Source organism: Mauremys reevesii, linkage group 20, assembly GCF_016161935.1.
Source record: "Mauremys reevesii isolate NIE-2019 linkage group 20, ASM1616193v1, whole genome shotgun sequence".
Classification (NCBI taxonomy): Eukaryota; Metazoa; Chordata; order Testudines; family Geoemydidae; genus Mauremys; species Mauremys reevesii.
This window is the reverse complement of record NC_052642.1, coordinates 16,740,063-16,751,062: the sequence shown is the minus strand read 5'-3', so window position 1 is coordinate 16,751,062 and position 11,000 is coordinate 16,740,063. Positions and strand designations below refer to the sequence as shown.

At 45.4% G+C, this 11,000-nt stretch overlaps 1 protein-coding gene across 1 annotated transcript; it reads left to right on the top strand.

Annotated features, from left to right (window-relative positions):
- Positions 1-3,990: 3,990 nt before the first annotated feature.
- Positions 3,991-8,374, top strand: MRPS23 (mitochondrial ribosomal protein S23). Its single transcript, XM_039508167.1, has 5 exons — positions 3,991-4,120; positions 4,856-5,032; positions 6,442-6,519; positions 6,631-6,754; positions 7,904-8,374. Exons 1-5 carry the CDS (start codon positions 4,077-4,079, stop codon positions 8,057-8,059), a joined length of 579 nt encoding a protein of 192 aa, XP_039364101.1. The 5' UTR covers positions 3,991-4,076; the 3' UTR covers positions 8,060-8,374.
- Positions 8,375-11,000: the final 2,626 nt, after the last annotated feature.

The window sequence follows — 11,000 nt, the reverse complement described above, 5'->3', positions numbered from 1 at the left end:
CATGATTCTGAAGCCAGCTGGGCTTTATTCTTAGACATATGGTATGAGCTTAAGGACTTTAATTTGTGTAAGTTGCCAGACATATGGATGCTGTACTCTCGCACTCTCAGATGTGCTTTCTTCCTAAGGGAAAAATTTAGTGCCTGTCACAGTTACTGTTCATTCACACTCTCATCCTTTTGAAAGAAATTGATAAAAATTATACGGGTGTCCCTCTTCCCAGGATTGTGCCTGCCCCTCAACTCAGATGTCCTTCATCATCCACCAGCTGAGATAGGAGTCTGACCAGGCTAAGGCAAAACAGATTAAACAAATCAATCATAAAGGAGGTGTGTCCAACAGGCTTTGGTACATTTTTACATGTGTTTGGTGGGTGTAATGTGGTTACGACTGTTAGCTTCAAGTCTGGGATTTTGCTATCAACATTCTAGACCCAGACACTTCATTATCTTCACTGACAATAATTCTTAAGACCAAGAGTTTTGGAAGTATGAGCCTAAGTCTATATTTAGGCATCCAAATAAGTGGCCTGATTTTCAAAGGTGCTGCCTGTCACAGTGTAAGGGTAACTGCACCTGTATCCCCTGCCTCCATGGTCCACTCCGGGAGTGCCCAGTCTGGTCTCAGATTTCTAGCCATCACCATCTCTGGGTAAGGACCCTTGTCCCACTCCCCTCTGGCTGGGGTTTTTAAAGCTGCACAGCCCTCTGCCTTACACTGTAATATCCTCAGCAAGCCAGTGTGCCTAAAGACCAGCACCTAGGCTTTGCTTTCTTCCCCAGGGCTATGAACAGCATACTGCCAGCAGTTACAAGTTACCACCCAGCTCTTTCTAAGCAAGCATCTTTATTCCTAAGGTAAAAGCATTTCAGAGAAACCATAATAAAAACAATTCACAGAATTATTCACACACTACACATGCCAGGAATTACCCATCAGCTTATGGGATCCTAGTAGGCCAAAGTCTTCCCAATCCTTCCACAAGGGTTGGGGCCCTTGAATAGAAGGTCCTGTCTGGTTGCTGGATCAAAAAGAAGACCCTATGTCACTTCAAGCTCATCCTTTTATACCAAAAGCCCTTTTCTTTGTCTCCTAGTCTCTAGAAAACCCATCTTGAAACAGTTTATGCAAACCAGTCCGGAGGCGGTATCTCTCTAGAGTTCTCAGTGACTCACCTTCATCAACCCCGTTTTTTGTTCCTGTAGTAGCTGTGATAACCCTCCCCCATGGAGTATAACACAATCATACATAAACTATTCATAACCAATACGATATTGTACAAAGCTATTGTATGGGATTGCAATATCTGTCATGCTGCCCACCCAAGAGCTCGTTTGATTTCAAGTGTTGAACATCGGGCGCTCAGCCTTTTTGGAAAATGAGGCCATAAAATGGAGGATGGGATTATCCAAAGTGTTCAGCGTCAGCCGAACTCTGAAATCAGTGGAGCTCCCTACGGGCTTATGGCTCTATCTGTGCTCATCTTAGTGCAGGGATTAAAAATTGCACCAACCCATTTTCACTTCTAAATTTTGACATACCTGGTGCTGCTGATTTTGTGATTGCAAACTGTGGCTTCCAATCCATCTTTCCTTGTTTCTCATGCAGATTCAAGTGTGTGTGTGAGAAAAATCACAAATGCAACTTTAGGGGCTGGGCCTCTGAAAATTTGCTACGTTTGATTTCCATTGACATATCCTCTTTTAACCATCAAGCACTCAGGGGACAAGCTGAATAGCCTAAGGAAATGGCAGTTACCAGGCATTGCTGGCAATAGATAACATACTAGAATAGTGCATCACTTAGTGTAATGTTCAGTCATTCATGTGACTCTGCCTGGGCTCCTCACTGGATGAATTGCCATTGACAAAGAAATTGCCCTACTTTGTAAGAATGATTTATTTGCAACACCACAATGCTTGGTTCTCAAAGACAGTGTTGTAATAGCCAAGGGAGTCACTCTCCCCCCCCCCCCCCCCGCCCAATGAAAGACACTGTTTAGATATCAAAGCTCTTTTTGTGGAATGGAAGGGTGATCAAGGCAAGGCAAGGTGCGACTGAAATTATATTCCCTGCCGGAGATATTTCAGGATGTTTAATCATAGGTGCAAAATGTAATTAGAAACAAATCACAATGTTGACTGAGCAACAAGCCACAGTCAGGCTATTTTTAGACTGCCAGAGAAATTCCCACTTAATACACTCTGTCCTAGTAGTGCTGATTGCATTTGTCCTCCCATGTCCTTTTCTATGTGTATGCCTGGCATAGTATTTGAGCCCTTGCCTTTATAAACATTTCAGTATTGGGCCTTTGAGGCTTTATATATTTTTTTTAATGTTTTGATTTGAGTGTATGTGAAAGTTGCTGGCCTGATAGCACTGAGAATGAAATATTTTCTTTAGGAATATGGTAGTGCATAGGCAACAATGCTGTGAACTTCCCCCATATTGGCCTCCCAGGCATGCCTTATCCCTGATGTGGAGGAGCCACCCGGGGGGAGGGGGGAAGGAGGAGGAAGGGTGTTAAGCCCCTTCCATCTATGGCTTCTTTTCTGAGAGTGCCCAAAAAATTGCCAAGTTTTATGATGTAGATACCTGGCTGCTAGGAACTAGCATAGGCTGCCACCTCATTTCACATTAAGTGACAATTTTCTGTCCCTATCATGCTGAGCTGGATTTGAACCTGCAACCTCAGAGTAAAAGGTTCATGAGTTCTCTAGTCCCATGAAATCGTATCAGCCCATATGTAGAGGGGCTGCAAAGCTGGCAGAGCTCCTCTTGGGAACATCCCTGTTAACAAGGGTTCCAAAACAGCCCCGTGTCAGACCCCTTGCTGCCCTCAGTATAGTGGCATGCAGGGAGCATAGGGATATGTTGTGGGACAGTGTGATCACTAGCTCCAGCTATTCGGAGCTGCTGCTTCTGTAGCTGTTCTACTTTGCATGTGGGGCCATTATTCGCCCGGGTCAGCACAGACTCTATCATGTCTTCCCTTTGGTTCCTACATTGAATTCAGCTTAGCCAGAATTAGGGATCATCCTTTCTGAGAGCATCTCAGTCCTTTTACAACGGCAAGCCCTCCATCCTTTCTGTTACTACTCAGTAGTCCTCCACGCTCCAGTTGATCTTTCTGCCCAGAGCTTGAGCCTGCTCTGATGCAGGGATTAGTTTAAAGAGCTTGTGTGTGCAGGCTCCGAAATCATGTGTGCACAGGATCAGAAATTGTGTGAATGCACGTGCATAGGATCTGAAATCGTGTTAAGGATCAGAAATCTTGCCATATCAAATGGGCTTCTGCCCAGTTGGGATCATTTAAAACAGAGAGGGTTGGCATCTGAGCAAGGAGATTTCCTGGGGAAGCAGAAGGGGCTGGCACATATGACCATCCCCAACTGCCACGTGGCATCCACGGGAGTGGCCCTGGGTTGTGGCGGCCTTTGGGTTTGTCCGAGCGGTGTCTGTGGTGTGTCAATGTACTGCTAGTGTTGCCAACCCTCCAGGATTGCCCTGGACGCTCCAGGAATTAAGGATGAATCTTTAATTTAAGATTACGTCATGTGATGAAACCTAAGGCTCTAGGAATCTGTCCAACCAAAACTGGCAGCCCTGTGCGCCATAGGGCATGAGGCTGGGTGCGTGGCTTGCAGGCTCAGCTCCTCCATGCCCAGCACACAGGGGACAGCAGCACAAGCTTGGGTGCCACGGCCGTGCAGGGGTGTGATGTGCCTGGGTGACAGCCTGACACGGCGTGGGGTGCCCTCAAAACGGGGGCTGTCTCTTTAAATCAGGGATCGCAGCTGCCTCCCCATCCAGACCTCTGGCATTGGCTGCTTCTGCCTGGTTCATCAATCCGCCTCGGCTCTGCTCGGCCATCGGCTGCCTCTACCTGGCTGCTGGAGCCGTCTCGGGAATCCACTCGGCCATAGGCTGTGTGGGTCTGACACCAGCTCGGTCGTCCGGCCGGCCGCTGACTTCCGCTTCCGGGTGAAAGTGCGGGCCGGGGCCTGCTGGTGGGGAGGCGGTTGTTAGGAGCCGCGGTTGCTAGGGGCGGCCTAGGACGGACGTGGGGAAGCAGCATGGCGGGGAGCCGGCTGGAGAAGCTGGGGACTGTGTTCACCCGGTACGGGGTCACCGGGGGCGGGACCTGCTACGAGCGGGTTCCAACTGCCTGGGGTGTGAGAGGGCAGGTTCCTCCCCTCCCCGCTGCCTGGCCTGTGGGGCCCCTTTTGGCGGGCTCCACCTCCCTGCCCCGTGTGGGGAAACGGGCTGTTCCCTCGGGGGGGGCCTTTTAGGGTCGGGGAGGTGGGCGAAGGGGCTGTAGGAGGGCTGGTGCCCCTGAAACTGATATATGTGTGGGAAGGGGGATTGTGGGAGGGAGGGGAATACTGCGTGTGTCGGGGGGGTACTGTATGTGTAGGTAGGGGCTGTAGGAGGGCTGGTGCCCCTGAAACTGATATATGTGTGGGAAGGGGGGGATGATGGTGCGTGTGGGGGATGGGCGGAGATTGTGGGGGGGAGGGGAATACTGTGTGGGTGGGTGGGGTACTGTATGTGTAGGTAGGGGCTGTAGGAGGGCTGGTGCCCCTGAAACTGATATGTGTGTGGGAAGGGGGGGATAGTGTGTGTGGGGGGAGATGGTGGGAGAGGGAATACTGTGTGTCGGGGGGGCGGGTACTGTATGTGTAGGTGGGGGCTATAGGAGCGCAGGTGCCCCGGCGCTGCCCAGTGCAGTGCGGGTTCCCATGGGCAGGCTGTATCCCTTCTCTCTTGGGCCTTTCAGCAGGCCTGATTTTCACCTTGCTCCCAGCTCATGTTCTTCCTGCTCCCTCTGCATCTCTCTCTCTCTCTCTCCCAGGACACGGGATCTGCTGCGTTCCAGGGTGCTGGCCGAGGCTCAGAAGCCCTTGTGGTTCGATGTGTATGCCGCTTTCCCTCCGCTGAGGGAGCCCGTCTACCGGGAGCCCCGTCAGCGCTATGGCAAAGTGAAGGATGTCATCCCTCCCATTCTGTACCAAGAGGATGAGATCCGAGCGTGCGTTGTGCCGTAGCCTTCCATCTCTTTCAAGTTTTCCTGTAGTACAGTCACAGTAGTATCTACACCGGGGGTGGCCAAACCATGGCTCATGCAGCTCTTATACAGTTAAAGTGCGACTTGCGGAGACCCCCACGCTCTCTTCCCATTCTCCACCTACCGGGGGTGTCGGGGAAGACGCTTGGGACCTCTGCATTGTGGTGGGGTAGGGGCTTCTGCCCAGAGGGGAGGAGGGTCTCAGGCCTTCAGCCACATGGGGCATGCCTGCTGGGCCTTGGGGCTTCAGCAGGAGTGGGGTTGAAGCCCCATATCCTGGCAGGTGCCTCCTGCAGGGCTGAAGACCCAAGCTCCAGCATGCGGGCCCCGGCTCTCAAACTTCTGAAGATTGTCATATTCCACTCAGAGTGTCAGTGAGTTCTGATCTATGCCCTGAAACACCCAGGAGAGGTTTCAGTTTCCCTTTGAAAATTGCAGTACGCTGCAGAGGGTGGCACAAACAGCTATCCAGCAGATGTACCTAGCTGTCACATCTTACTAGGGCCATTGCTCCTGTGTGTAACTCATTTATTTGTTTAGAATTTTTAAAAATGTCTCTTCCATGTTTAAAATGATAGATTAGGAGAAAAATACAACTGCTCTTTAACCATTGTTTACCTCTGGGATACTTAATTAACTCTTATGTGCTTAGCTGTTCATTTGTACAATAGGGAAATCATAGAATATCAGGGTTGGAAGGGACCTGAGGAGGTCATCTAGTCCAACTGCCAGCTGAAAGCAGGACCAATTCCCATCTAAATTATCCCAGCCAGGGCTTTGTCAAGCCTGACCTTAAAAACCTCTAAGGATGATCCTTCCATCTTGCATTTGTGGATGTATGTGTTTATAATCACTGAAGTAGACCTGAAAACCATCACTTTAGATCAAGCCTGGTTTACAGTGGGAAAAGGGCATCTACCGCACCACTTCAACCACCTGGAGCTCTTGTGAAGCGCTTTGTGTCAACAGAATGCTTGTACCAGTTAACAAGTGTTCAAGAACTAGTATAGTTGCATTTATTCTGAGTATTAGTGGCCACAGGGTCTTATTTATAACAGGTTACCGGGAGCAAGGGCCACCCAGGTTCTACCCCTGTCATGGTTATTAATTTGTTGTGTGACCTTTGGCAAGTCATTTTACCTTTCTGTGCTTCAGTTAACCCATCTTTTTAAAAAGTGATAATGCTTGAATGAAAAACAGTATATAAATGTAAAATATAGTGAGTGGGAAGAGTAGTAGTTAGGGAAATCATCTTTGCTCTATCCAAAACTAACTGTTCTCTGGCTTTACAAGTTCATTAACTTCTCTGCCAGAACTTATCACCTATACACGGATTAATGAGAAATTCAAACTGTGTTTATTTTATTGAATAGGACGTTTTATGAAGCATATGGGAATGGTCCAAAAGCCTTTGAACTGTCACAATTAAACTTTAAATCCACCTGCCAGAGGTAAGCTCCATGTTAGAATTAAACTAGAATTAGCTCTTCAGTTTGTTTAATTAATGGACTAAAATGTTTTGTTGTTACTGTTTGGTAAGTAACAAACATCTTGAATTCTAGGTTTGTTGAGAAATTCAATGAACTGCAAAAAGAAGGAAAAATTGAGCCGGAAAAATTGTTTGAAGAAACAGGAAAGAAGCTTTTAGCAGGAGGGATCATTCTACGAAGAAAAGGAACAGCAAATGTATGCATTATTTAAAAAAAACTCAGAAAGGTGGCTGGTCAATTGATACAGAACCGCTTTTTAGGTCACTAGTTTATATGCATCCCAGGACATTAGTGACAAAGGCATTACTGTTTTATGGCACCTGGGTGTCTACATAAATTGACAGGAATTGGGCCCCCTTCTTGGAAGTTTCAGCAGAAAAGTCAAGAATTGAGTTAGACATGGAGAATTAACTCCCCTCTCTGCCATAGAAGTGGTCATACCATGTCAAGGTTGAGGTACATTTCTGAGACAGAGAATGCACTGTGCCTGAATGGAGGATTTCAATCTCCAGATCTGTCAAGCCAGTACCTTTCACAAACAGTGCATGTAAAGAATAATAAGGGCTATTCTGTCACTTTGACGTAGACACTGACATATTAATCCGCTTCAGGGGAAAATATTTTCACAGTTCTTAATTTATAAAAAATATTTCTCCTATAAGGGTGGTCCTAGTGTGTCAATTCCTAATACATTAAGTGCTTGTAAAAGGTAGCAGTGTTGAAATAAGTGATATTTGTGGTACAGTACTTAGAAAATAAATGAGATGCCTTTACAAGAATGTATATGCTAATAGAATATTCTTATGGCAGTGTGTATGATATTGTTATAGAATATAACATATACTGTATAACTGGGATATAATTATAACTGGTAAACTGAGCACCAGCACTGTTTTTTCCTCTGCAAAAGTTGCTGAGGAGGAAGAAGGATGTGGTTCAAGTTAAAGTGTAGTAGGAGGAAGAAGAAGAATTGTTGCTGGGTGAAGAAAAGTTGGAAAGATGAGAAATTCAGTTTAGTTGTGACCTTTCTCTCTCTCTCTCTTTTTTGTTGTTGTTGTTGGGTCAGTCTTTCCCAGATCCCTGACAGGTGGCAACCCCTTTCCACTTATATTTTATGCTTCTCACGCTTAGTGCCTTGAATCTCCTCATACCTTAACTCAGACTAAGATGATAGTAAATTATAGTCTTGATGCTTTATTTCTTCAAGTGTCTATGCATTGGGCTCTTCTGGGGCACACACTAGGACCACAGCTTTCTAATCAACTTTTCATGAAACCCTTGGGGTGGGGGAGTCAGGACTCTTTGTAGCTGTACTTTATGGTGATCATCTTCCTGTAAACTGTAGGTAGCACAACAGACTCGTCAAGAGGCCAAAACCAGGGATCTTGTGTTAGAAATGAATCTTCAAACCATGTTGGAGGAGAGACAGGAACAGAAGCAAGACCAGGAGGAGGAGCATCTCGAATCAACAGACGTGAAGAAGGAAAATCCCTTGTCCTAACAGTTCTACGTTTCTCAGCATTATTATCTTGGCACGTGTTGTAACATGTTTATGGCCTCTGAACTGTTGAATGCCAGTAGTCCGAACTGTACAGACTCTTTGACAGGAAGATATTTACTCAAGGGAGGCATGGTTTAGTTGTCCAGCATTGATGCCTGTGACCCTGTGCAGGACACTTAACTCTTCTGCGTCAAGTAGGAATAATTCTTTACATTACAAAGGTCTTGAGGATTATTTTTCTGAATTGCGCTCTGAGATGAAAAATGTATTAGAGATAATAATGGCTTAGACAATTAAACATTTTAATTAAACTTACACCCTCCCCAGGTGTGTCATTTCTTTGTTGCGGTGGGGCTTATCTTCTCACGTCGGATAGGATAAATGGTCTTGTGACTGTCTCATCATTGTTAAATAAGCAATTCTTCTTCTACTGTAGAAGTGGTGTATGCTTTGTAGCCTTACCTGCTGAAATATCTGCATAAAACAGCGACTGTCATTGTTTAACTTTTAGTAGAGAAGGCCTACTTTTAAGGCCTACTGTATATATTGAACAGGGCATCTGTTAATCTTCTAGTTACATTCTCCTACTTCACCGCTTTCTTTATTCATACTCTGCTAAACCATAACAATACCCATAAATGTAATCTTGCAATGGGCCCTTGCTGTAACTCTGTAAGGCAGTTGATAATCATCTGTGAAGAGAAAGGTCAAGATTACACGTAGTTAGCGGCAGGAGCTTTTAGTGAAGTAGTCTGGGGGAGAGGAGTCTCTTGGCTTTGTGGATGAGAGGTGGGGAAGAGAGAAATTATTAACACAACTGTTGACTTGTACTCAAGATTAACCAATTGGCTAACAATTGTATTCAGAAAATGTCTGTTCAGTATTCATTAACGTCCCCTGTTTACAATTAGGGGTTTTGTGTTTCAGTATAAAGCAAAAACAATTACTCAAACAGCTGTCCTATGTATTTTAACAATCAGTTTAAAAAAATAAACATTAGATATCCCCCCCTCTTCCCTAGAAAATGGCAAGAATCCTTTAAAGGGATTTTCAATGGGTTTCATGCTGGATAATCTATGCTTTTTCCTGTTAACGAATGTTCTGTGTGTTTCAGTTCACTGTCACCTGTAGCAGCGGTGCCATAAGCAATTTTTTATGATGACTGTGTGTAGTTTGGCAACACAGGATGCAAACCGGAAATGGGGTTTAAAATGCTTTTGAGTGTAAACTCTTGTATGTTTCATTTCTTCTGAAAAAACTGCATTCTGCTCAAATTTATGTAGCCACCATAGAATGGTGAAACTACACCAAGAATTTTCAGCACTGCTCCCCTACCGTTCTCCTGTAAAGTTAGATGGCATAGTTGTAAAAAATTACACTAACCTTCCTATGCTGGTTACTGCTAGGCTACTGGTAGAAAAAGTGCTAGTATAAACAGCTGAGAAGGCCATGGGTTCTTCAAGAGAGGGACCAATAGTTCTGCATCTCCTGCAATGCAGTGTTGTCTCTACTGCCCTGGTCTGGACTCTTGTCAAGGTGTTTATGGAGACAGTATTTTGAATGTTCTCTCCTTTGCATTTATTACTGTGGAAGATGTTCCTAACCTGTAAATAATTAGATGCAGTTTCCAAACAAAAACAAATTAGTGTGAAAGGAAAGGAGTCATGAAGTGAAATCACATATAACTCTTCATGTGTTAGAGACTAAGCAGGAGATCATGTAATCTATCAGTTACTTCTGTAACAAATTGCTAAACTTAGAAATGAGAGGAAGTTTTTTCTTTTCAAACTGCTGCTATAGCAAGGTCTAGCCTTTATTTACTCAAGCTTTGCTCTCTGCCCCATCCATCCTTCTAAACCATCATGAGCAATAAAGATGTCTGATTGCAAATTCAGGGCTAGATTAAAACCTCACAATCTGCCCTGTGTATGTAGCTATATGGCCCCAGGACCAGACAAGAGAAGCAATGAAGACTCGGAGTCAATATTTCTCCCTTACTTCTCTGGAGGAGTGGGGAAATTATTTTAGCCCATTTTGAGGAGCAGTCTATTCCCACTGTGCCCTGACCAGCTGCTCTGGCCAGTCAGCGGAGGGAGGGAAGGGGAGCAAAGGTCTCTCTCATTTCCTGCCTCCTCTGCCTCATTTCCCCCCCCCCTCCCATTTGCTCACAGTAGGGAGTAGCCGGTGGGTAGTCCTGGCTCTCTCCCTCATGATTAGAGTCACAATCTGAGGAGGAGATTAAGGGAGACATTACTTCCCTTTTCTCCCCTGCATGACTGAACAATGGCTATAACTATCCAGCCCCTACCCATCAGTTTTGCTAACTATACATAAAAAAGGATCTATTACAACGTGCTCTTCTGTACTGTTGCTGCGTTAGATTAGTAGTGCTACATGATGTAGCCCAAACTTGATTTATAAACTAAACTGCTATGACATGGAAGATAGAAAGGAGATGTGCATGATAACAGTCATTTGGCTGTCAGATGTGTGATCAGTGACATTTGACACTGTGCCATATTCCACTATCATGTAGCCATAGGTCTGCAGCTGTATAATTCAGTGGAGTGCATGTGTGCTATTATTCTCAAGTGGATAATATGGCCCAATTAACTGGAAAGATTAGAAATGTATAAGTGAGTGCACATGTTAAATGAGCAGGCAGGGGTCAGGTCTCCCTGGTGATGAGGGAGGTAGTTGGCCCTCACATGGCATAGATAGGGAAATTGCTTTTAGGTAGCTTGCAGTGTAAAAATCGCCTTTGGAGTCTATAGCAGTTTGTTGGCTGACCTCCATATTGAGGATGCTTCCAGCTGAGCCAAGCAGTTGGGGTTGCTCTACTGCATTGAGGATTTGCTCGGGCTGATAGGTAATGGGGAATCTGGGGCCATCAGTAAAAGACATGAAGTTAAGTATTTTATACAATCAAGAGAAAATACCG

Coding starts and splice junctions, on each gene's coding strand:
- MRPS23 (XM_039508167.1), top strand. CDS start 4,077: ATGGCGGGGAGCCGGCTGGAGAAGCTGGGGACTGTGTTCACCCG. Junction 6,520..6,630: donor TTTAAATCCACCTGCCAGAG/GTAAGCTCCATG, acceptor CTTGAATTCTAG/GTTTGTTGAGAAATTCAATG. Junction 6,755..7,903: donor GAAGAAAAGGAACAGCAAAT/GTATGCATTATT, acceptor TGTAAACTGTAG/GTAGCACAACAGACTCGTCA.